We start from the raw sequence: 26464 nt of genomic DNA, 5'->3' as shown, positions 1-26464 counted from the left end.
ATCAAAAGAAGAAAACTCGGCATAACTGCATAAAAACGTTTGCATCATTTAATAAAGAAGAGCCTTACGTGGAGATTAAACGATAACCTTTTCGTTTTTTATTCTCTTGAAAGATTAAAATTATTTTTAACAATAGCATATTTATAGATAAGTGCACAATTTTCTCTAGATATGCGATATGCAACCGACATAAATGTGTTTTCCTTGCATTTTCATTAATATAAAGTGGATAAACTGCGTATTTATTGAAGAAGAGAAAAAAAATAAGCTAAATGTTTCTAAAATGTGGTTAAGTCTACCTAGATTGACTTCTGGTTAGATTAAAAGTAGAAGAAAGCAAAATTATAGGGCGTATGACTAAAATCACATTTTCATATACTCAATTTAATACTAAAAGTGTGAAATTATAAACATTTAAAGAATATAGTTAATATTTATTCTGGCGGCAGAGGTAGATCGTCGTCAAACTCTTCTACATGTTTCCTCCGGACGTCGGAGCGGTTCATGGCACGGCTGGCCGGCTGTAAGCCGTCCTGGTTCGGCGTAGTTGTAAACCTATCGGTCAAACGTATTGATTATAAAACTGCGACACAAATAGATTTTTGACTGTGACAATGATTACCTTTCACGAAACGTAAGCACGCATATTGAATGGATTGAATTGATTAAGAACCGATCCAATAAATATTCAGACGATTGACCCCGCGGCGCCACAGACTGAGTTTTAAAAGTATCGAGTCTGGTGCGCAATAGCGGTAATGAGGCGGCGATTCGTTCCCACGCTACATTCATCAGGTTAGGTATTTGTTAATGAATTACTTATTACATGCATATGCACATAATATAAATTAACCCCATTAATTAGAGTGTATAATATATTCAACTATAATAAAAGAAGTCTAATTCTGATATTTGATTAAACGATAGGTAATCTGCGTTAGACAATTTCCCAATAAAAGAATCGTGATGAAGATCATACATCTTCGTAGAGTTTGTAGTAAGAATGTAACGTTACGTGTAGGTGTTGTCGGCGCGCGCGTCGCTAGAGCGGCGCGAGGCGGCCGCGCCCGGCGCGCTGTCCACGCGGCTGCCGCCTGGGTAGACAACAACATGTTTATTTATAAAGAATAGACTACAAATCTATTAAAGACCATTAAAACAAGGAACAAAAATTTTTGTTCCTTGTTTTAATGGTCGTAATGGTGGTAATTGATTTTGATTTTGATTTGATTTTAGATCGTAACATTTTTTTGCAACCTATTTATTTAACGCATAAAAATATTTTTCAGAAATCGTTAGCGATAACATACTTTTTTAATAACGAGTTGGCCTAATTGAGCAGATAATCTGATAAGTTTACGTAAATATAATTAAGGAAGACGTTTAAAAAAACAGTGTAATGTTGTCTAGTATTTCATGTTGTTCACCTCTGATCTGGTCGATCGGCGACTGGCTGGCCCCGGAGGAAATACTTCCGGCTGACGTAACTGATACTGAAACGAAATCATCAATTAACTATTAAGCGGTCAAGTTGGTCGTTGCATTGTATTGATCTCATTCTGACGATAAGATTAGAATACGTTACGGAATGCGTACAACTAATGCGCATTAAAATTTCACATCGACCTAACATATTTATAATGCGTAGTATTTATTATTCCGTCGTAGATAGTAAACTGTAAATTTCGCTTTACGTAGTACCTTTATGTTTTATTCCAAACAGTATTCTTAAAAAAAAAACAATATTGTTTTAATCAATGTTAAATAGACTCTGTAGTCTTTAGCTACCTTGTTCTTTTTGTTTGACTCGTGCTTGTGCTCGCTGCAACTCTCGAGCCCACGAAGTCGTCTCCTCAAGTCCCTGATCTCCACATAATTTGACTATCAGCTTCAAACCTAGACATTTTAGAATTATAAAATATATTAAGTCTTGCTATTCAAAAACGTCGCTTTAAAAATAAAGATAATATAGTTATTATAGAATGCCACGGATTTTATCCAAGGCTGGTAATATTTTGCACGTAATTGGTTTTTTCAGCAAATATTAGTTCAACGAACAATATCTTGATAAAGTGCTAAGTCTATTTATATTGTAGAAATACTAACACTGAACATTGTCCGGGAATCGCGCGTTCATCTTCTTGTACAGAGTTAAAGCTTCCTGATACCGTCCGCTAGCGCGGAGACATGCTCCCATTAGTAAACCCCATTGTGGCTATAATACAGAAATACTACAATTGGTATGACGCCTTTTCGTCCATAAATCCTATACAAAAATACAAGGAAAACGTGTGCTAGTTAATTGTTGTATTTACATAAACAAAGGACATGTTTCTGTACTTTTACTATTGAAAGTTTATGTTGTTTTGAGTTCTTTGAGGTCAGTGTAGAGATATCTAATTTGTTATTACAATGTACGATTATTCTGAATTGACGCACGAGTTTGTAAATGGAATGACTGATAGCTACGTATCAACATACTTATTCTCTTTTTTTTAATGACTAATTTTATTCATGGAGGTTTATTCGAGAAATTGTTATAGTGGTTTCTGTGTTTAGTATGACACCACTAGTGGTTATTGATAGTTTAGTAGTTGCTGCTCACTAGCATATTTTAAAAGAGTAGAAATAGAGTTTTAGTTTACATGTAAATCATTATTTATTTACTACTTAGGTACAGATATGTTGTCAACTAAGAACCGGATATATTTAATATATTTTTTTGTCCAGATGAATGCAAAGTACGTACGTTATTGGGTTGCAGTCTGGCGGCTCTCCTGTAGTACTGCAGCGCCACGTCGGGCTGCGCCTCGCTGGCGAGCCACTCCAACGCCGAAAGCTCGCACGGCCACACTGCTTCCACCTACATCAACAATATTGTATGAAACTAATTAACTTAATGTAATAATTCATCTTTTAGGTAACCACAGCTGGTTATTCCAAAGGCGTAGGAGATGCTTAATACAAATACAGTCTCCCTCAGAATTTTGTGGCTCGGAATGAAAATACTTTTTTTTATAAGCTACAGCAGTAAGTATAAAAATACGTTCGCGCAGAACTTATTCTAGTTTTTAGACAGGATATAGGAAAACTTCGTAAGGCATTGATACTACGAGGGCAAAACATCACATTATTTTGTCCTCATTTGCTTATCATGCTAAAAGATTTGATGGAACTTTCGGGACAATAGTTGAACACGAGTGTAAACTCAAACGCAGTTTTTGTGTTATCAGCGAAAACGTAAAATCGTAAGACCCCCCAAACGTTAACTATTGATTACCATCAGATTTAAATGGTAAACAAGATAACACTGAGTGGCCTAAATAGAAAATACATCGCTACCATCGCTGAAAACAAGTGTGCTACATAACTATCGATGATTTGTGACGTAGATGGTAATGTTCGAAAGATTACGTACTAAATATCTAATTAGGCGTTCGTCGTGAATACTTAACAATGAATGTGTGTCGCACGATGGCTGATTGGAACTCATTATTATGATACAAGGTCGTTTTTATGTCACACTCACACACATATGAGTACTATATCATATATCACATATCTAATAAATGAGGAATTTATAACAATCACTTTATGTTAGACCCAGGCATAAATGGCGGGGTGAGCATGACTCCCACATGAAGGATTGATAAGCACTTGCTGTGGAGAAGGTAAGATGGAAAAGGAGAGGTAGGCCTTTGCTCAGCAGTGAGAAAAAATTGCGCTTAACGTAATAATAATAAATCGGTGTTAGAAATTCACTACCACATTAGGTATAAACAAATGAGAAAAATATTTTTGTTCCTGCGGGTTATTTCAGCAAAGCAATATATCACCATAAACAAAGATAGCTTACGTCTTGGTAATGGTGTTTGGCAGTCTGAGTATCACCCATCTCACTATGCAGTTGCGCAAGTTCACACGTGACTCCCGCGTCCCAGCTTCCGATGAGACTGTACCTATAGGCAGAGATAGAATAAACAATTTAAGCATTACATTATTTTATCCCAGAGGCATAACATTAAATGTGTAATGATGTAGTCAAAGCTGTGGTACTTCTATAGGATTTTTGGGTACAGGACGTTATGATGCATGCACGGACTTGAATGGTGATTGCACGGGGTTGAGGTCACCATGTTAATTCCACCGAGCGCGACGTATCCCGTGTTCGATCAACGCGTAGGACAAGCATTCGTGTGAAGAGTACATTCACGAATGTGCATGTAGTCTTGAGTCTGGGTATCTTTGTGCTCCATGTTTGAATGTTTGTGAAACCCCCCGCAACTCAAGGAATAAATTCCTAACTGCGGGGTTCGTATTGAAACGAGCAAAATAGAATAGGTTTTTCTTGTAAGCTTTCCACTTCTCAAGTGTGAAGTTCATTTTGATAAGTGTGTGCATTTTGATAAGGCTGTGTGTACCAGTGGTCAGCGGCGGCGGCATCTTGCCTGGCGCGGTGTTGTCTGGCCAGGCCGGCCGCCGCCAGCGCGCGCAGCGTGGCGCCCGCGCCGCTCGCGTTGCGGATCAGCGACCAGCGGGCTATGGCGCCGCTCATCGCAGACTCCTCGCCGGTGCGCTCCAGGGCTAGCGCTAGACCAAATTACCAAGTCATTATTATATAATAAATTGCCAGATACTATAACCAGTTTACCATTAAACAAGTTTAAAAATACCGTTAAATCTATGCTGGTAAAGAAAGCGTACTATAAAATTAGTGATTATATAAATGATAAACGCGCGTGGACTTAGTATTATCTCTGTACATGTGGTCTCCCTGGCGGTCTACTAGATCATTATCTTATTTTCCTTGTTATCTACTATTAGTTTAGCCACAGCTCTATTCATAGAAGCTATGACATGCCTTGACATTCCTGTTAAGGATTTGATTAGGACTACATATTTAGATTATGTAAAATTATCATTAAATTATTATTGTTTTCCTTTTTTTTTTCGTGAAATATGCTTTGTATATGTATCAACAGTGTAAACCTCAGCAAAACTTACTTCATTGTAACGTTATTTTATTTTTCTTCTCTGGAGGTCAGTTTTATACAGTTTTATAGAAAATCATTAACATTTTGCTATTTGATACTTGTTTTGCTAATTTACGCTGTTTTTGCAGACATTCATTTTAATGTAAAATGCTACTGTAAAATTTTATTTTGAAAAGAGTAACTTATGGAGTTTCTTGCCGGTTCTTCTCCATAAGAATGACACTTTGGAACCGTGCAACTAGAGTCAGTAATATAACGTTTTAAAAGTGCCTGAGATACGGCCTATTTGAAATAAAAACTTTTTGATTTTGATTTTGATTTTGATTATCTATTATTGATCACAATTTAAACTAAGGCCACCAATGCAAGCGGTTAATCGGCGTATGTTAAATTGATGTAATCACCAAGATCGTGTGCAGCTATAAGATCAGCAGGGTCGAGGTGTGTGGCAGCAGCCAGCTGGTCGGCGGCCTTGCGCCAGGCGGGCGCGGCGGGGCTGGGCGGCGGCGCGGGGCCCGAGGCGGGGGCGGAGGCCGCGCGCGCCGCCGCCAGCGCGCCCGTCACACGCGCCGCGCACGCGTACGGGTCGTCACGAGATGCGGCTTCACTCAGCTGCAGGGCTTCCGTACTGTTGCCCAACTGATGACAGAAATAAAAGAATATTATTGAAAAGTCCGTCATGAGGCGTGTCACGACTGTCACGATACAAAGAATAAATTTAAAGCCCTGGTTTGGGACTTCAGTAGCTTAGTTGGTAAAGCGACTGGCGCGTATAGCCAGGAGTTGCAGGCTTGAATCTTGTGTGAGGTCTGAGTTTGTTCATTACGTTACTTGTGTTATTGACGTTCGGAGTGGTTACCGCATAGGCCACGAAGGCAGCGTCGGTGTTGGCCTCAGCGCGCAGCACGCGGTCGTGCGGGTGCGCGCGCGCCACGGCCTTGAGGCGCATGAGCGCGCGCGCGGCGGCGGGCGCGGCGGGCGGCCGCAGCGAGCGCAGCGCCGCCAGCGCGCCGCCCAGCTCCAGCCGCGCGCCCGCCGCGCCGCCGCTGTAGCCGCGCAGCGCCTCCACGCACCACGACATGCCGCTGACATACATAAATATACAAATATTCAACCACCAACGCTGGAAATTATTGCTAATTATCGTAAGTCGTTTTGTCCCGTGTGGTGCCGGACATAAAGAATGGCATCGCGCCATCTCTTTTCATAGATGTTGTAAAAGGCGTCTAAGGGATTCAATCGAGAATGGGCAGCAGCATTCTTTGAGTACTTTAACAATAATACTGCGATCGCAAACCCGTCTGCCGAGCGTGACGATTAAGACACCCCCCCCCCCTTCTTAGGGAAGGTCTATGTCCGGCAATGGACGTCTTTCGGCTGAATGACGCATGTCTTTTAAAGTCAAATATTACTCTCCCTCCCTATAACGTGATCTTAGTACGGTAACATGTTCATTGTAGGTGGACACACAGGAGACCAATTGGGAGAAGTGTAAATAGCTCGGTCGTCTTGAAGCACTATGTGTTTAACATATTATGGCATAAAGTATGTGGTGGTGATACCCCGAGTCGGGTCCGCGCGAGGCGGGGCGCTGCGCGGCGGCGGCGGCGGCGAGCGCGAGGCAGCGCTCGGCGTGCGCGGCGGCGCGGCGGGACCAGCGCGCGAGCCGGTCGCCGCGGACCACGTCCCGGACCACGCACTCGTACGCGTCGTTCTCCTGCACGACAACACATCATTCTGTTTAGTTACTCTCAATTGATTTTTTTAACTGTAAATTTAATAGCTGTCACCATGCCGAAGCCGCTCAAATAAAATAGTAATTTTGACCGCAGTCAACTCGTTGATTAACTTATTTTGAGCGACTGCGACTATCTTTTTCAAAATAAGTTTTACTTGAGAGGCGATTTAAAAAAAATGAGCTTGTTTTAATTAAGAAAGATGTTTTAAACCGCTTTTTTATTGCATCACGTTTAATCTTGATTGTAAATCAATCTTCACTTATTCTAAGAATTGTTAAAAATTACGGACGAATAACATGTGACACTCGCATCATCAATAGTGATGTCCTGATGAAAAGTGGGCGGCTCCACGTCCAACATCGCGTGGAAAGCTGCTTTGGCACCTTCAGCGTCGTTCAACGCCACTGAGCATAGTACTAAGTGTAAACCTGGAAGGAATCACACAATAACATTATGACTTTTTAATTATGAACTTATAATATTACGAGGCTAAAGTTCATAACAGGAAAACATCTTTATTTACTTACATTCTCAGTAAACAATAGCTTAAATATGCAGTTTACTTTTTTTATGCCTATTACATTTTTCTCCGTAAATGCGTAACATAAAACGTTTTCGTTGCAAAAAAACAATAATTGACAAAAGCATATACTATTGAGTATTGTGTACTAATCGTATCGCAGTATATCACACATACCAGTCTGAAAGTCTCCCTGTTCATGCATAATATGTTGAAAATTGGTTACAGCGTCTCGGAACTTGCCCATGCGTACAAGGAGCAGACCAATGTTGTGCATCACCTTCATTCTTAGAAAATGAAAAATATGTTAATGTAATAAATAATTAAACGGAAATACCCTTTAAAGTTTTGCAAGTTTTGAAAACTTTCATTCTAATATAAGTTTTTCTTTGCGGGATAGATAGTCACGCCATCTACCGAGCGCGACGTGTTGCGAGTTCGATCATTGCATGAGACAAGTAATTGTGTGTGTTTTTGTGCTTGTGCTTGAATTTAGTGAAACCTCCCACAGCATAAGGGTTTGTCTCCTTAGTGTGGCCTTCGTTAGAAAAAAAAAAACAAATCATTGAGTCATCTAGAGTAAATTTGTAATACCTTAAGTCTTTTTCAGCTGTCGGAGTTTGATCCAGTGCCATTCTATACAATTTCAACGCCTTAGGATGCTCTCCCATTTTGAAATAAATATTTCCCATGTTCACCTTAAAAGAAGGTTACTTTTTAATTTTTGCTATATTGCACTAGTTGATAAAGGAATATTTGCAAAGGAAATCGTATTTTCTACCTTGAGTCTATTGGCGTGCGGGAACAATTTGTTTCTAGTGAGTAGTTGATATGTATTCAACGCTTCAGTATACATTTCATTGAGCGCATACTGGCCTGCCAAATTGCATAGAACCTGTAAATTAAACAAAAACCTTTTTACCTTTATTATGTTGTAATAATACTGAAACGGCTTAAAACCCGGACTAGATTTCGTACACTTATGGGACGAGCTGAAAGATCAGTTTGAGCGCGACTACCGGAGTTACCAAGGCTTCTAAGAGTAGAATACAGTTTCTAAGGATTCCATCGTCAGACTCTTGATTTTAAGGGATACGAGGATGGTAGTTTCCGTTGCCCAAACAAGGGGAAACCTAGGAGACCCACAAGGGGATCTATAATTATAATATCCTATACTTATAATAGTATAGATGCCATTTTTACACTATTAAGAGAAATAGAATAGGAGTGCAGGGGTAAAGGTGTGGACTGATTAATTTGCTGGACAAATTATACATTAAATTAATAGTTACAGCAAATGTGAGATCCAAGTTGTGCGTGTCTCCTACATTGGCCTGTTCTTGCATGCGTATCAGTTGCCTCTCTAACGCCGATGCTTCTTGCGCTTTTGCCAGAGCCTATAATATTGCAGAAAGAATTTAGTAATACCACTGACTAATTGTTACTAGTGTAAATATCGAGATATTAATATGTCCTATGAAGATGCTCAACACTAACCTGCCCTAAATCGACGTCCTTCTTCGGTGCATTATCATCATCAGGATCGGTGCGAGCACTCAACATGCACGACTCTTCCACCAGCGTCATTATACGAGCTTCCATTTGTTTTACCCGCTCTTCAATACTGTAATCGATATGAATGTGTACGTAAATATGAAATATGCTTATGTAATTTGTTTTATGCTCTGCCGAATAAGCCAAAACTTCCAAAGACCATCTTAAATTTATTTGCTTAGATAAATACTTTTACCCACTTTCCCGAGTCCGGCATTCAATTAATTTTCAGCATATGATCATAGTAGAGGCTGTAAGATAGCAAATATAAAATGCAGTCACTTATTCGTATACCTATCCTCCTTGACATCATCCCTCGTGGGTATGTCGCGGGTGGTGGACGTGTACCCAGCGGCGCGCACGGCGGTCACGGGCCGCGCCGCGGTGGCCGCGCGCGAACTGTTGCCGCGGACGCTCACCGTGCTCATGCGCATCATCTTAATCAAAGATATCATTGATTGAACATAAATCACAAGTCGTTGAAATGAGAAAAATCAAGAGATGTCGTTTGCTTGTTTGTCATAGGGTCTTTTTTACAGAGGACATCCAAGAATTTTATTTTTGAGTTTAGTATGAATAAAAAGACTTATATTTAATTTTAGATTAACACTTCAAAACGTTTCTGTACTACTGTGTTTAACCCTAAGGATAAGTTTCAATTAATTACCTAATGTAACTGCCACGCCATAATCTAGTGGCAGATAGGCACCTCATTTACTTATTGGTACTTATCATTTTTACTTAATTAGTCCATAAGGCTCGCTCATTAAAAATATGTAATTAATTGGTAATAAACAGTGTGCCCAATATTTTGTTTATACTGAAAATCTAAATTTAATCTGAAAATAATTGGCTCTTAATCTGGCAATAATGAGGACTTGACCTACTTGTTGTAAGTAAAGATATCTAGAATTCCTGGCATTATTTGTAATGTAACGGTATGTGGACAGACCCCGGTGGGCACCCTGGCGGGCGGCTTGCGGCCGATGCCGGCAGTCCGCAGCGTGTCCTGGAAGTCCTGGTCGTGTCGCAGGTTGCGCGTGTCGAGCGCGGGCGCCACGTCGTTGAAGCCGGCGTACAGCTCGTCGTCCTCGTCCACGAGCATGGCGGTCCGCGGCTTGGCGTCCGTGCCCAGCCGCGACGCACTATAATAACGCGAACTCAACATTCTGCACCTTGCAAATCAAAAAGACCACCGTCAATTCCTCCGAAATTATTAAACTCCCATTTGTTGTGACGCCGTAACCATGGTAACGGTTTGTCACCGACCACGAGGTCACATAGGTCATAAGTCAAGTTTGATTACGTTTCGTCGAAAAAGTATGAATATATTTACTAGTGGAATTATTACTATAGGCTACGGTAAATGATAGGCTGTAGTCACGTTCAATATTTATTACATACTTCTAAATACATACAATCAAGGTCCATCTCTTTAAAGTCACACCAATGAAACAATATTAGTTTTAGCTAAATTAGAAAATAACTGACTGAAATAGACACCACTTAAAAATCATTTTTCTCTTTTTAAATCAGTTCTATTGGAAGACGCTGACAATATGATTCGCTTGTTCAGTAAACACACGAGATAAGAAAACGTAAATATAGCCTAACTTAAACACTAAGCAAGTTATGAGATAATAAACATACAAACGACCGAGACGTCTCTGCGTCACCGAGGCCTACTCCTGATTCTGACTGTTAACCATTACATAAACATTCAAAATATCGGGTATAAAAATAAATGATTTTCAAAAGTTTTATATTGTATCGTTATTCAACGAAATAACAATGATTCCTTATATGTACATTTTATGATTGTCCATTATGTATGCGATTTTATAAACTACCTACTGAAAATAATGTTAACAATGAAAAATTATTCGTGACCCTAAAAGACTAGTAAGAAATGCAAGGTATTCATATTTTGTACACTTTTCACTTATCATTACGATAACACCAGATAAAAATAATAGAAAAGTCTATTAACGTGGATATGACTTAGATGTTAACAATTTATAGTATATTTACTTGTCGTCTATAAAATTTGTTATATTTACATACATTTAACAAAACTCACTGACACCAAGACACTTTTGCACATTATGTTTACAGTTAAAGGCCGACAAAAATGACTCTTAGTAATATGGCATGTTTTCTTACTCTTAGTTCGACTTGAATTTATATTAACACAACATTGTCACAGCTATAGACTTACTCCATTATCAATCTCTTACATGGCTAGGTTATGTACTCGCTAATACACCACTGTTGGAACAGTAAGCAGACAACACTATATCATGCCTCACCTGACACTTTGTTTTACATGTTTAATTGACTTTGCATTAATTGTTGGTCATTTATGAATTATATTCCAGCCAGGCATATATTGAAACACATCAACGCACAACACTCGTTTTATCTTATAAATTTATTGTTCTCATTCCTAAAAACGTACCGAACGACTTATTAAAATGGCGAAGCTTATATACATTCAAAGTAACGTATTGTCAAAAATGCGTTTAAATTAAATTAGTAAACTGCGCTACAAACGAATTGGTGTTTATCAATATAATAGTTACTCTGCTTATAATAACATTTTATAGCCTCTTATTTTACTCTCATATATTTATTTCTTATTCTGTAATCAACAGGCTCTCATATGTATTCATTGTTAACCTTATTCGGGGTTCACTACATAGCTGCCATATTATTGTATCTGTATGTTTAACGTACGATGTATTGTCACTTAATGTAAGGTCAAATGTAATGTATACTCATAATTTGGGTTTAGGGTCACTGTGATCACATTACGAAGCACCAATGTGTGGCAGACGTCGGATGTCGGAGTGGCGCGCAGCAGGCGGGCGCTAGATCTGCGTGGAGAAGCGCGGGCGCGGCAGCTCGAACGGGTCGCCGTGCACCGAGCGCGCCAGCGCCTTGATGCTGGCCGCGATGTCCGCCGGCTCCTCCTGCGAGACACACCGGCTCTATACACTCGCACACATTGCGGACGGAACGTATCAATGGGACATTCTATACTTAAGTTAGATTTGTTATAAAAATTGTTTAGACACCTTAGAGACTTGTTATGGTGACAACTATAACTAATTTAATTAAACTAATAAAGAAAACAAAGAGGTCCTTACATCGTCATCTAAATCCCGAGTAGCGGGACGCTCGTTGGGGAACTTTGGCATATTCATAGGAAGAGATCGAGCGATCACCTCCATACCGCCGCCGCGAGGGCGCGAAATGTGAATACCTTCGTCGTTACTGCCTTCTGAAATAACAACAAAAAGAAACCCGATTAATTAAAATAACAAAATTTTTTTTGTTACTTTAATTAATCACCAAGCAAATACGTCTTTGAGAGATAGATTAGATTTAGGGATTATTTTGAGTGTAATATTTATTACGCCTGTTTTTTTAATCCAATGCAAATGCGATACGAAAAACGTCACTTTGATTTGCAATGAAGACTCATAGATACCTATAACTTCATATACTGTTATAGTTTACAGTATATTGTTATTAACAAACATCGTCAGACATTTATTAAATTGCGTAACAAGTATTGACGAGTTTCCAGTGACGCACTCGCTGACGCGTACGTGCATAAATAATGATAGGTTGATGACTACCGCTATTTTCTCTAATTTTCAATAATTATATGATTAATACTTATAATTTTATAATGAATAATAAAGAAAAGGACAACCCTTTAATGGACTGCATTAAATTATATTTATTTGTATATGTACTTCAATGTAATTTTATCCAAATCAGTGTCTAGAATAAGCATACTGGTTTCTGTCCAAATTAAAATATCAGGCAAAAAAGATTTTTTTTTTTATTGTTTATATTATGGAAATTATACTCACGATCAGAATCATAGTCATCTTGGTCAGACAGCATGTTGCTCCTGGAGTCCATGCCTTCTAACTCAAAAAGATCCTCCGCATCCAATGAATCTTCTTCAGGAGGCATATTTCTAGAAGACTGAATAATAAAAACTATTTAAAGCATTGAAGTACTATATCTAGACTCGTATTATCTGTAAGTAATTTCACAAACATCCTTCGTCATTTATATCCTTGTGGAAATTGGTGTTGGTTCATGTTTGTCAATTTAGCATAAGTTTAACCAAAATATAACTAATTTTTGTGCCCATTAAAATAAATTATATATAATATATCCTGGGACAACTCACACACGGTCATCTGATCCCAAGCTAAGAAGAGCTTGTGTTATGGTAACCAGACAACTGATAAACTGCCTTATATATTTCTAAATACATACATATTATAGATTAATTACACCCAGACACCAGAACAAATGATCATGCTCATCACACAACATTTGTCCTGGGCGGGAATCGAACCCACGACCTCCGGTATAGCAGTCAGGGTACTAACTAGGTCACTAACCACTAGACCAACTGGTCCGTCAATCAATAAATAAGTAAGGGTTGTGATGTTCAGGGGATAAAATCTGAATCTGTTTGGAAATATTGTAGTCATAGTCATATTTTACACATTATTAACTAGAAAAACACCACCCAGCAAAGTGGCATAGGCCAGGCAGTGTTAAATATAATTTATGAAACAATAATAATTGTATGTGTTCGACTGAATGTAAACACAATAATTATTATTATTTATCGCCACCTTTTCCTCAGTTTAAGTGTTTCTAATACAAATTATACTGTGTTTTTAAACTGCCTATAGTAATTTACGGTTATCGTAAAAGGATAATGTAATGTTTTGTAAACACAAGGCGAGTTTTGCAATAACATGAAACCAAGGACTTATGAAAATGATAAATTTACTTTGGATAAATGCTTTGATTCCTGAAAACAAACAATATCTTATGGTTCTCATTTTATTTAACTGTTACTAAGTTAAAACATATTTAGGTGTTTTTTTGTTTGTTAGCCATGATCTATATTTACACCTAAATGTTGAAGACAAACACGGTGTTTATTGATCTCTCTAACTATACTTTTAATAATAAAACCGTTTATTTTATTTATAGTTTATAAAAAGCAAAGCTTTCCTGCACTCTGCAGTAACAAAGGGAATGCTTCATCCATATTGACAAGGTAACTATTATTTTAAGTATATGTTCTTTTGTTTTACCTATCGCAACTGGGTAATGATGAGGTTTTAAGGAGTGTAATTATCCTGCCTTTCACACTACTTACAAGTTTTTCATCACTTGTGCAGAGCAAAAGTATTGTTTCAAGCAAATGTCATTTTGTTTTACCTTAACATTACTATGTGTGACTTTTTTGGCATCTTGGAAGGAAGACAGTCTTCGTCTCTGCAGGGGAGGTAGATGCGGGGACGGCGGGCCGTTGTCGATGTTGGCGTCGTTCCGCCAGCTGTCCCGCTCAACGTTGTTGCGCGCCTTACTTATGATACTGCAAACATTAAATCATGACTTGAGACTGTACTTTAAGACATAAAATGCTATGAGTGTGTCAGAATAGGATGTAATTTTGCCATGGGCAAGACAAAACTATGACCAAATTAATTGCTCTTCAATCTTGACTTTTATTTTTTGACTGAATCATGTAGAAAGGGCTTATTGCATAAATATAATTTATAAAAATTTAAACAACATACCTAGCTAATATTTTATGATCTCTTTGTGCTTTTTCTCTGTAGGCTTCAAACTCAGCATATTTCTGATCTCTGAACTGTCTGACAGTTTCTTCTACAGCTTCCAGCTGAGACTGCAGAGTTTGATTCAACTGTTTACTAAGTGTGCCTATCACCTGCTGTGTAGGGAGCCACACAGTCTTATCACTGCGCATGAAGTTATTTGTGTCCACATTTTCCTTCATTTCTATGTCATTTGTTACTTCTGGCACTAATAAGTTGAATACTGGTGAATAGTTATTTGACTTTTTCAGATTGTTAATCCGGTCCTGTGTAGTCTGAAACATACAAAGGTAAATCTGTAAATCAGGGCCAATGATATGTTGTTGGTGATAAGATTTAGATTATGAAGTAAACTTTGTATGAACACTTTTAGTAACATCTTATAGCTATAAAAATATAATGATTCATTGTATGTACAATGATTTGTTAGTGACTTTACTAAGTAAGCAATATCATCAAAACAACATTATCAATCATTGTTATATCACTGCCTAATTATTTTACTAAATTTTGTCGCTATGCTGAAATTTTATTTAAAAGTTACATTATTGCTGTCCAGTATTGAAATTGTAGGTGCTAAATATGTAGTATTTACTCCAGTTAAAATGCGGTTGACCATGAATAAATTGGTTGTCATTGTACCTATGCTGACCAAATGTAATTTAATATTAAGTGAACACTGACCTGATTAGATTTACAAACAAGCAGTGCATAAGGTTCTTTTTTGTCATGTGATATGGCATGGGTGGCCTGACCACATGCCAGGCAAGAATGTACTGTCCATCTGCTGAGGGGGCGCTGGTCCACCAGGGCTGGCTGAGCCACCTCAGTCTTTAAGCTGCTTAAAGAGCAGGACAGCAGTTTCTAAAACAGAATAAGAACAAACATTTGATATATACATTTCGTATTGGTACTAATTTGGTAAGTAATTATAGACTTGTTAACACCAGAGTATTCGATAAATAATGGCCTTTATCTGAAGAGTATTTATTAAATTAGTATAACAACAATATTCAATGAAAATTAAAGAGTTACGCAGCCGCAACACAAATATAGACAATAGAAAAATAAAAACAACAAAATAATAATAAAATTAAGTATGTAGCGATGTCGAATACGATCGTAAACAAGTCGAGACAGTGCCGAGCGCACATGTACTTATGTATTATGGATAATACATACATATATAAACATATCAAATTAATTATTACTGCAATGCTGTATATTAGGTTTCATTCATGTTTCATGGTTTCCAAGTATTAAAAACCCTTCTTATAAGTCAAGGTCAAGACATGTTTACTGACGGTACCTCACTGAAAAAAATATCCCTTTGTTCCATGGATGATAACTCCAGTTTCCCAATATCGACATTGTCTTCAATTTTATCACCTTCAAGCGTTACATTTAGGCATTTACAAACACAGAGAGCCATGGTGACTAAATGGATTAAGTGATTTGGGCAAAACGATACAAAAATACACAAAAATTAAGTAAATTATGAGTACAGTAGTCGCAACTTTTAGATAAACGCGTAGAAATATGTATAGATAGTTTAGTTATTTTTGTTCACAACACACACATTCACACAATCAACACGGAATTTTCATGTACACTTATGTTATCACATATCGATAGCGTTGTCTTCTTTTGGCAATTGTCATAATCCAATACTCTCGTTAAGGAAGAAATGAAATAGTAAAAATTCCTCAGTTTCTCCTAAAAATTTACTACGGAAGAGTGCTGTTCTCACTTAAAATCGACTAAATTTTAAAGTAGTTATTTTTTAATTAAATTAGAATAGGTCTCTTTTAATCATGAATTATTTAAGACATTATGAGCTGGCACATCATGTAAAGATTAATGAACTTATTGTTTAAAGCAATTAGTTCTAATATCATTGTATTAAGTCAAATGTCTTAGTTCCTCATTTCCGAATATTGTTTGCTTCCTTATGGGAATAACGCAAGTTTAGATGAATCTCATTAATTTTGACTTAATTTAATTAAACGCAAGTGTTAGGTTGCTCGAAATAAAATTGTCTCTTTCTCTGTTTGAGTTTTAGGTAAATTTAATTGAACACGTGATAGTTAAATTAAGCTGACTAAAAGCTTTTGATTACTAATCAACTAAGCTAATCAAAAAATGGGAATCACTACATTTGTCAACCTCAAAATATTGGCTTGATGCGACAGATGGTTTGTCGGGTCGTCGGCTGTCGTTTTCTGCTGCTCAGCCGTCTGACAGGTTATTTGAAGCTTGCAGTCTACTCAGTACGTGGCGAATTAAATTTAAAAGTGAAATAAGCAAATATTTAAAAAAGCATTTAGTACCTGTTTTCTTACTTTTAAATTTATGGTCTGAAGTTGATTATATGATTAGCAAGTTACAATGTCCAAAAGAAGTCAACCCAGTTGGTCACCACCGGCGAGAAAGGAGAGAAGACCAGTTTTAAAACTTTATAATAGTTTGACTAGACAAAAGGAAGAATTTGTTTGCAATGGAGGAAATCGCATTAATTGGTACAGCTGTGGACCTACCGTATACGACGCCTCCCATATGGGCCACGCCAGGTAAATATTCAGTTATCCTTATTCGTTAACTTGAATTACTTTCTGCCTATCTTATTGGGTTATACCTCATTATAGTTGCATATTAGACTGAGGATGAGGAGATTAAACCAATAGGTTATTTATGTCCATAATTTTTCCTGGCCCTCTAAGTATCTGCTTAATAAGCTTGCTATGTAAGCTTTAAGAAACCTTTCAATAGCTTTATAGCTATAAAAAGCATGTAGAATAAAGTTTAATGCCAATCTGTGAAATACAATGATTCAAATAAAAAATAACATTATAAAAAAAAAAACATATTTTTGTACCATTCCTCACACTGCAACATTCTATAAAGCTAAATAACATAACATCATGTTCTTTCTTTCACCTGTATTTGAATAATAATTCTCATTTGAACATTATTTTCAGATCATACATATCTTTTGATATATTGAGGCGAGTGATGGCCAACTACTTTGGATACGACATACTGTATGTTATGAACATCACAGATATTGATGACAAAATCATTAAGAGAGCAAGGCAACATCACTTGTTTGAGAAATATGTAGGAGAGAATAAGAGTCTGAACTGTATTATAGATGATGCAACATCGGTTGTAAATTACTATGAAACAGTGGTCAAAGAGACTACTGACCCAGATAAAAAGAATGCTATGCAGAAAACTTTAGATTGGTAAGTCACTTGTTTATAGTATGTAAAACAGTGGTTGTTTACATAAGCATTTTTCAAAGAATTAAGAAGTAGGTTCATCAATTTTCTTAGTCACTAATTGTTTAGGCAACATGGGAAATCTTAGAAATGTATGGAAACTTATTTATCATTTGTCATTTTACCACTGCTGTTGCGAATAACAACAAATGCAATAATACTATTACAAATTGTATTATCCATGCAAAAATGTATTTGAATGAAGACTACACCAGTGATATATAATATGTATTCATCAAAGCAGCTGCGATTAAGGCACTTTTAATTTAATATACAATTTGTGTGTTTTGTGATACTTAGGGTAGATAAGCGGTTCATGTATGTGTAGGGCATATGGGCTTATCAGCAAACTTAGTCACACTATTGCTTTTTGTTGATACAATACAGTAGGTGCATATTTCAATGCCTTTCAATTATGAACTATTATAATGTGTATGAACTTGAGTTAGTGATAATGGGAATATTGACTAGTGTTTTTATAATGTCCATCATGAAGATTACTGAGGTAATTAGGCATTTATTTAGTCTGTTATAGTTTGGCAAACACTGCTAATCTGTGTTAAATTCATTAATGATCAGAGTGTAGAATTACTTCATTATGAATTAAGTTTTAGTATACTTTTGTAGAAGAAAAATAGTATATTAACATAGTATATAATACAACATAGTATTCTAAAATTTAATTTGTAAATTTGAATTTTCGAATATCCTCATAGTAATCCTCATCTGCCCTGAAAAACTCAATAGCATTTTCTCCACTATGTACTATGTTCAAATGAAAACAAAACTGTTTCAGCATTGCATCAGCTGTGAAGACACTGAAATCTGCAGTGGAAGGGAATGATGATGCAACCATCACAAATGCAAAGACTGAGCTGCTCCAGTCTGCTAAGAGTCCTATCTCAGAATGGCTGGACAGCCAGCGCGGGGCAACAGTCACAGACAATGCTATATTCACAGCACTGCCCAGGTACTGGGAGAATGAGTTCCATAAAGACATGAAAGCACTTAATGTAAGCATTTGTTAATACTTTTTATTATCTTTTAATAATGTAATACATTTTGTAACTAATCACTGATGGACTCATCAGGATAAATCAAGTTTTAATAATGATCATAATATAAATTTTGTTCAAATAATTATGACATTCAGCTTGATATTTCAGCTTGAAATATTCTTGTATGTTTTAGTTATTTAAACTAATGTGTTTGTCTAATTGCAGGTATTACCACCAGATGTATTAACAAGAGTTAGCGAATATGTACCACAGATTGTTAGTTTTATTGAAAAGATAATAGCAAACGGCCTTGCATATGAATCAAATGGCTCTGTGTATTTCAGTGTGAATGAATTTGATAGTAAGGAGAAACACCATTATGCTAGGCTAGTACCTGAGGCCTATGGAGATACTAAGTCTTTACAAGAAGGAGAAGGTAATACAACAATTTTATTTTATGTTTAAATAGTATTTATGCAGTAATTTTATAGTAGTGTTACGTGTTTCATGCACAAGTTCAAGGAAAGCCAAATTTTGGATATTTAGTTTGAAAGTATGATATATGAGTAGGTATGTACTTAAAACTGACAAACTCTGATTTAAATCTCGTTAGTATGTTGGTTGATTTTTGTACGCTTTCGCTATAATCTTTCGCTTTTCGCTCTTTTCGCTATATCAAGCTAATAATATAATTTGTGATGACAGGTGATCTGTCAGACGACACAAGTGAAAAGCGTTCCCCAAACGACTTCGCTCTGTGGAAGGCGAGCAAGGCGGGCGAGCCGTCGTGGGAGTCGCCGTGGGGCGCGGGCCGGCCCGGCTGGCACATCGAGTGCTCGGCCATGGCCGCCGACGTGTTCGGCGACAACCTCGACATACACACCGGCGGCGTCGACCTCAAGTTCCCGCATCACGATAATGAACTTGCTCAGAGTGAGGTAAACATAATAATATTCTTTTTTGTTTACCAAGAACCAAATGTGTAAGACAGATATAAGGACATAATTGGATACCAACAAATAAATTTATTAGATGATTAACTGGACGATCCCGTCTTCATCTGTGCCAGAGGTCCTTTATTTGAGGTTACACTGATTCCTCACCAATTTTAATAAAAGTCACCTGTCAATAAAGCCATTCATTATATTGATTTCTTTATAGTCATTTTAAGTATTGATAAATTCATATTATTTTACATGTCCTTTGTTTCAGGCCCACTTCGACCGGCCAGGCTGGGTGAACTACTTCCTCCACACTGGTCACCTAACGATCGCCGGCTGCAAGATGTCCAAGTCCCTTAAGAACTTCATCACGATATCGGAGGCGTTACAGCGGCATACAGCGAGACAGCTGCGCATCGGCTTCCTCATGCACGGCTGGAAGGAAACCCTGGACTACTCAGACAACACCATGGACATGGCGATACAGACCGAGAAAATGTTCAATGTAAGTATTGTATTATGAGCAGAAAAAGTGCCTTGTTACAAAAATTTATAGTGTGGATTAATAGATGTCGGTAAATTATGAAATAGAAATAAACAACTTTTCCAGAATACAAACCTAAAGTGAAAGAAAATGTTGGTCAGCTGACAATATTTCGTTATCAGTTGATCAAAAGTTGGGTAACCATATTTGAAATACGAACGCGGTTTAAAAAACTACGTTCTATATATTTTAACTAGCTTTTCGCCCGCGGCTTCGCCCGCGTCGATGTCGGTTATATCGCGATTCCAAGGGAACTCTGGGAACTCTGTCCCAAATTTCATTAAAATCAGTTCAGTGGTTTAGACGTGAAAGGGTAACAGACAGACAGACAGAGTTACTTTCGCCTTTATAATTTTAGTAGGGATGTAATAATAGTTAATATCTAATTCATGCCAAGTTTAAGGCATTAATTATCCTTTGATATCTAGTTTTAAATGGCACTGTGTATCCTAAAATTTGAAGACATTTTTGTTCGTGATTTAACTCACCATAAAAATCTCACACAGAATAATCACGACTTTTTATTCATTTCGGACACATGGTAGCGTGACGAGCCAAGATCGAGCTATCACGATGTTTCGATTTACTATCAGCTACGAAATTCATTGAACCAAAACAGTCTTGCGTACTGCGATAAATGTTATTATCATGTGTCGTGATGAAAGTTGTTAAAATTTCTTTTGTTCTTGCGCTTTGTTGCGTTCAGTTGCAATGTAAATCATACTATATTTATAGACTTCTGTTGCTGATTATATTTTCTTTAATTTTAGGAGTTTTTCCTGACCGTGAAGGATGCGTTACGCAGTGGTTACGATGAAGGCTGCGGCGGTGTCTGGGATGCCGAAGAACAACAGCTGTCCGCTAAACTTACGTCCGTGAAGGAACAAGTGCATGCCGCTCTCTGTGGTACGTAACATTATACATACATATATGTAGTTGTGTAATATAGTTTTGAATAGAACTGACAAATGACAAATAAAAAATAATTGTTTACATAAATTTTATGTACAAACAATATAGAAATTTGTTAAAGTACTTTCAGGAAGATACAACCACTGCATGCACCAATGAAATTATCCACCTATAAATCTATGAAATTCTAAAACTTTAGGCCGCGTGGACATTACGTGATGCTAAGGCTCTAAACGGACCGCAATTCAACTGCATTCCGGTGGTTGGCAATCGAACTGCTCGCTTGGTTTGCAATCTTAGGGGTCGACGGAAAATACCGAATCGTTTCAAGTTCTTACAATGGCTTCTAATGACCCTGCTAACTATTGGCAGCTTATGATAGTTTGCTGTATCTATTCTCACAATGTTAATTTGCAATGATCAGCCAACATAATGATCTATTTCAGCGTTTCCTTAATTATGTGTTATTGTAAAAAAGCGACAGCGTGCTAGCTGTGGAGTATGTTGCGCTGTTTCTTCTTCATAGCCAGAGCACTCAGAAAACGTCGAAGGCCCACCCTTCAACGTTACGATACGGGGAGCTGTCTATATAAAATTTTATTTGACATTCGAAAACTGCTACATTGTCTATATTAAATAAATGGATTTTGATTTTTGAAAGCACGGATAGCCGAGTAGTTGAGGTCATCTAGCCAATCCCACTAAGCAACATGTCGCGGCATGGCAAATGCTTTCCCTGAGTCTAGGTCTGTTTGTGCTTGTGACTTGGATGCAGTTCATTAGAGCGGGAAACCTTCTTAAAAAAAATACAATGGAATGTGTTATTTCCCAGATAACATCGACACCCGCAGCGCCCTGGACGCGCTCCGCGAGCTGGTGGGCGCGGCCCACGTGTACCTGCGCCGCACGCAGCCGCGCAGCTCGCCGCTGCTGGCCGCCGCCGCCAGATACGTTACCGATATCCTGCATATATTCGGCGCCATTGAAGGGCCTCGTGGAGGGATAGGATTCCCCGTTGCTGATGCTAATAGTGCCGGCGTGAGGATCTTTTGCTTACTGTTGTAGTTTTTGGATTGCAGTTCTCACAGTGATGAAGCTTTAATATTACATTAGCGTAAATAAACAGTATTTTCAGTCACTAGTTATTAAAATATAACCTAAAAATATAAGGATTTAAAACGTAATTAATTCCTACTTTACTTATTTTATAATATTCACTCAACTAATTCGCGCACCCACAGTTAGAAGAGACTGTGATGCCGTACCTGGAGGCTCTGAGCGCGTTCCGGCTGCGCGTGCGCACGGCGGCGCGCGAGGCGGCCGCGCCCGCCGTGCTGGCGCTGTGCGACGCGCTGCGGGACCAGCAGCTGCCCGCGCTCGGCGTCAGGCTCGAGGACAAGCCCGGTATGGTACCACACGTACTGTTGGTTGCCAGGTCATCAAATCCTTATAGCCGGATATACCAGCCCGTTTGAAAAAAAGTATTACCAAAAAAGCGGGACTCTTCACATTGTTGAGGGTTATCAGTATTTTTAAATGATGCAACGGTTGACTCACGAGTATTTTTCGGGAGGGCCCGATTAGTTTCGGACCCAACCGGAGTCCTTAATCATGAGCTAACGCGGCGGAATTAGTCAACTCGAACTCGTTTTCAGCATAGATGGATACTACAAAAAGAATCTTTACCTTATATCTTGTTAAATTCTTACAATTTCCGGCAAAGAAGTTTAGTTTGGCCGGATACGCAATCAAAAATCCTAAGTATGTCCGGATTTATATGGACTTCTTGCTGACCTAGACATGCACGTAGTACTTACTAGTTACTTGTCAATAATCTTATGCTGAAGAAAAACGAATAAGTCTTCTTGAAAATCGTTGGAATTTAAAAAAAAAAATTAAATTCATAATTTTAGTGCAAACAAAATTTTGTAATTCCTGTTGTTTTAACTTTCGATGAATATTAATATGAATGCATATAACGACTGATTCTCTCATTCTTTATTGCAGACCGCACGATAGTAAAACTAGTCAGCAAAGAAGAATTGATGAAAGAAAGAGAAGAAAAGAACAGGTTAGAAGCTGAAAAGCAGAAGAAGAAGTTAGAGTTACTAGAAGCGCAGCGCGCTAAAGAGGAGCAAAAGAAAATACCACCCAGTGAGATGTTCAAACGGGAGGCCGACAAGTATTCCAAGTTCGACGATAAGGTAATTACAAGTACTTTTTAACGAGTCTATAGTGGATGGTCAGCAAAACCGAAAGTCATTAAAAGTCAGATTAACATAACATACTACGTTATTGTTCACTAGTCATTAAGTTGCAATTCAAATTAACTTATTCGGCATACACACATACTTTTTTTTTTCTATTAACATTTTTAACAGATTCACTAATTTTTTATGTGTTATTTAGTTAATGCGTAAAGTAAATTTGAAAATTTTGTTTACTACCCGTGCGGCGACCGGTTGCCTCGATAAATATCTATTACTAGCCATCGCGAGCATCATCCACGTAGTTATGAAGATATAAGAGAGAGCTGAAAGCTATCGTTAAAAAGAAGTTAAAAACGAATATTAAGTACATATGTACAATATATTGCGAAATCACAAACGGCCTTGCTACATCGCAACAACAATAATTATTTTGCTGCGGAGTTATGTTAAAATAGTGATAACTCCTAAGAAATTCACTGAAGTTAAATGGTTTAAAAAAAAACAAACAAACAAAGTCCTCACCTATGTAATATTTGTATTGACTTGTTATCAATTTGAACAACATAACTTTTTTTGCACATCTTTTTATATTAGCTATTTGTATGAATTGGCACGTGCAACGATAACGATGACCTCTTGTCGCTAATCTATTTCTACAATTTAGTTTGCTTGTTACTGACACATACCAATCTACTGTTACGTAACTTATACTTTAGTAAAGTATGGTCACTGTAAAAAAACTGTAAGTACGTAACGATTGTATACCCAAAGCCTAAATAATGTAGTAGAATTTAGTAATTGTGCATTAAAAATAAAGAAATAAATGTGAACGTTAAAAAGTCCGAAGATGTTTGTAGTATCGTGCCTATTATTCATTCCTAATTATTCTTCTAGGGCTTGCCAACACACGACCACGAAGGCAAAGAGCTCAGCAAGGGCCTCGTGAAGAAGCTACAGAAGTTGCAACAGGCTCAAGAGAAGAAATACAACGAGTACTTAGCCTCTATTAACACCTGCTGACAATGTGATATTACTTACAACCCAAACAGACCGATTAAAAAAGGTAGACTGAGACATAAACAAAAGAAGGAAAATTGGAGCAGCCTGTACCACGCGTATATTAAAAAAATGGGGAAATTACAACCCTATCAAATTCATTATTGAATTTCTTAAACTTACTGCTTCAACCTGCCTACGGCATTTTCTCGTCTATCTTTTTAATGTCTGTGACAAATCATTGCATTTTTATCATAATAATTGTAACATAGCAAGGTTTGGTGTTGTGCCTAATTCATACATTAAATCGTAGTATTATACATACATGTCAATCTAATTTGTAATAGAAATAATTATAAACATTGCTATTTAACTGTCTTAATATTTACTTAAATAACATTAATAAAGCTTATTTAAACAACAACTTGTTTTATTATTGATTTACAAATTCGATTGACACTAACCATAGGTGTATTATGCGCTTATTTCAAAGTAAATATTATGGTGCAATATCGTTTTAATAGCTCAAAGTAAATTAACATTATGGTATCATAAATTATAAACCAAAACATGGATATTATTGTAAGCGTAAGATTTAAAGTTAAATTAAATGTGCTACGAGAAATGTAAGAGGTAATTTTTAATGTTTTGTATTAAACGCGGAGTAAAGTGAGTATTATATTTAAATGTATTTGGATACTATACTTTAGATTAACAATATTGGTGTTACCTCAGAATTTTGTAGAACTCATTAAGCTATTGTAAAGATGGTTACTGATTTGACTCATTCACAAACGGTTGATTACAGGTAAATAATGGTTATACATAATTATACATTGTTTTATGAGGGGACACAGCATAGCATAGATTTGTATGTATAGAGTAGTTGGCGTAGCTCAATATACGTGTGTAGTCGGGTAAATTATATTTAAAGGTCAGTGGTTTATTCCTAAATGATATTTGTCATTCGCTTATCATCTTAATGTTTATGTCTAAATGATATTATGCTTTAGGCTTTTCGGTTATCAAAATCACAAAGATGTAATTTCGGCATTTAGAACTGTGACGCCAAGAAAATATCCTTAACAATATGAAATAAAAACAAACTCCGTTCGTTGACAACTATTTATTTGTATGTTACTTCATGTATAAATGTTTTAACCTTTTATGATTTGCAATTGAATTCAAGGTTTCTTGGCGAAGGAAACATTAGTAAGACATTTGTTACTTGCTGTGCAATCATGATACAATAAAGTAGTTTTTTCTGGAAACTCAGTATTAGGTAAATTCTGGAATTATTTCCCAAGCTTATTATGATTTCCATATGAAATAAAAGTATATAGATAAATATTACAACACTTATTGTACATTCTGGATTACGCATATTTCATTTAGTCCCTAATATTAGTATTTAAATTCATCCATTTGATGTAACTTTATACTATATTTATAAATAAATAATAACAACGTCTTTACGTGGTTTTATTTTAATTTCAAGAGACTCTTAGTTAATTATTATGATACAGCAGATATGAATATCAATTAAAAATTATAATTAAAGACATATTTTTTAGTTATTGCACAGTTACATTGCATTCACATTCTTGAAGTTATTTTTTGCTGTAGCGTATCTAAGCTCTATAATATACGTTTTATAACTAAAACCGGTTAAGTGCTAGTCTGACTGGGAACCCTAAGGGAGCAAGGGAGGGCACTCAGCGTAGTTTCACTGCCCCTAAGGTGACCTAAGATTATAATTTTAGAAAGAAAAGTCGTTGGTACACAAATACAATAACGTTGCGGTTGACAACAGGCCACAATACACACTGAAAAACACTAAAAAGATAAGTACCTCTTAGTGACGTAAATGTATTAAAAACATGTGAGAATTTATCTTATAAATCTAGATTACCGTAATACTGTCCGAATAATGAACAAGTGCTACGGCTGAATGATTCTTTACAAAATACTCCCCATCTAGCAACTACCCCTAAGTAAACAGAAAAAAATACAAATTAAATTATGTCTTCCACAGATCCACCGATTATCAGTATTTAAATAAACATTAAAAATGAATAGCCTTGACGTGTGATCACAATAGACTGC

At 36.9% G+C, this 26464-nt stretch overlaps 3 protein-coding genes across 4 annotated transcripts; 1 reads left to right on the top strand and 2 right to left on the bottom strand.

The window, feature by feature from the left end:
* Positions 1–345: 345 nt before the first annotated feature.
* On the bottom strand, positions 346–10112 carry LOC113508292 (intraflagellar transport protein 88 homolog). Its single transcript, XM_026891238.1, has 19 exons — positions 9760–10112; positions 9102–9244; positions 8751–8877; positions 8546–8650; positions 8035–8148; positions 7848–7951; positions 7431–7540; positions 7043–7161; positions 6557–6711; positions 5854–6079; positions 5399–5633; positions 4422–4590; positions 3857–3959; positions 2750–2863; positions 2107–2215; positions 1789–1896; positions 1428–1493; positions 1016–1094; positions 346–555 (listed from the first exon to the last, which is right to left on the bottom strand). The coding sequence occupies exons 1-19, from the start codon at positions 9973–9975 to the stop codon at positions 435–437; spliced, it is 2523 nt and encodes an 840-aa protein (XP_026747039.1). The 5' UTR covers positions 9976–10112; the 3' UTR covers positions 346–434.
* A 75-nt stretch (positions 10113–10187) lies between these two features.
* Positions 10188–16109, bottom strand: LOC113508290. 2 transcript variants are annotated; one of them, XM_026891234.1, is made up of 7 exons: positions 15786–16109; positions 15161–15340; positions 14438–14751; positions 14076–14232; positions 12692–12809; positions 11957–12090; positions 10188–11779 (listed from the first exon to the last, which is right to left on the bottom strand). In XM_026891234.1, the coding sequence occupies exons 1-7, from the start codon at positions 15906–15908 to the stop codon at positions 11678–11680; spliced, it is 1128 nt and encodes a 375-aa protein (XP_026747035.1). In that variant the 5' UTR covers positions 15909–16109; the 3' UTR covers positions 10188–11677. The 2 variants fall into 2 exon arrangements, with proteins under 2 accessions (XP_026747035.1, XP_026747036.1); XM_026891235.1 differs by lacking the exon at positions 15786–16109 and adding an exon at positions 15659–15769.
* Positions 16110–16649: 540 nt separating this feature from the next.
* Positions 16650–25829, top strand: LOC113508287 (cysteine--tRNA ligase, cytoplasmic). Its single transcript, XM_026891231.1, has 11 exons — positions 16650–17046; positions 17455–17721; positions 18554–18770; positions 18981–19191; positions 19461–19693; positions 19968–20201; positions 21011–21146; positions 21985–22190; positions 22394–22556; positions 23160–23356; positions 24257–25829. Exons 1-11 carry the CDS (start codon positions 16865–16867, stop codon positions 24380–24382), a joined length of 2172 nt encoding a protein of 723 aa, XP_026747032.1. The 5' UTR covers positions 16650–16864; the 3' UTR covers positions 24383–25829.
* The last annotated feature ends 635 nt before the right edge of the window (positions 25830–26464 follow it).

This window comes from Trichoplusia ni, chromosome 2, assembly GCF_003590095.1.
Source record: "Trichoplusia ni isolate ovarian cell line Hi5 chromosome 2, tn1, whole genome shotgun sequence".
Taxonomy (NCBI): domain Eukaryota; kingdom Metazoa; phylum Arthropoda; class Insecta; order Lepidoptera; family Noctuidae; genus Trichoplusia; species Trichoplusia ni.
This window is presented reverse-complemented; position numbering and strand designations above follow the sequence as displayed.

Coding starts and splice junctions, on each gene's coding strand:
- LOC113508292 (XM_026891238.1), bottom strand. CDS start 9,975: ATGTTGAGTTCGCGTTATTATAGTGCGTCGCGGCTGGGCACGGACGCC. Junction 8,651..8,750: donor AGGACGTCGATTTAGGGCAG/GTTAGTGTTGAG, acceptor GCAATATTATAG/GCTCTGGCAAAAGCGCAAGA. Junction 1,095..1,427: donor GCCGATCGACCAGATCAGAG/GTGAACAACATG, acceptor TTGTCTACCCAG/GCGGCAGCCGCGTGGACAGC.
- LOC113508290 (XM_026891234.1), bottom strand. CDS start 15,908: ATGGCTCTCTGTGTTTGTAAATGCCTAAATGTAACGCTTGAAGGTGAT. Junction 12,091..12,691: donor AGATGACTATGATTCTGATC/GTGAGTATAATT, acceptor TTGTTATTTCAG/AAGGCAGTAACGACGAAGGT. Junction 11,780..11,956: donor CTCGGGATTTAGATGACGAT/GTAAGGACCTCT, acceptor TGTGTCTCGCAG/GAGGAGCCGGCGGACATCGC.
- LOC113508287 (XM_026891231.1), top strand. CDS start 16,865: ATGTCCAAAAGAAGTCAACCCAGTTGGTCACCACCGGCGAGAAAGGAG. Junction 18,771..18,980: donor AAGACATGAAAGCACTTAAT/GTAAGCATTTGT, acceptor GTCTAATTGCAG/GTATTACCACCAGATGTATT. Junction 20,202..21,010: donor AGACCGAGAAAATGTTCAAT/GTAAGTATTGTA, acceptor CTTTAATTTTAG/GAGTTTTTCCTGACCGTGAA.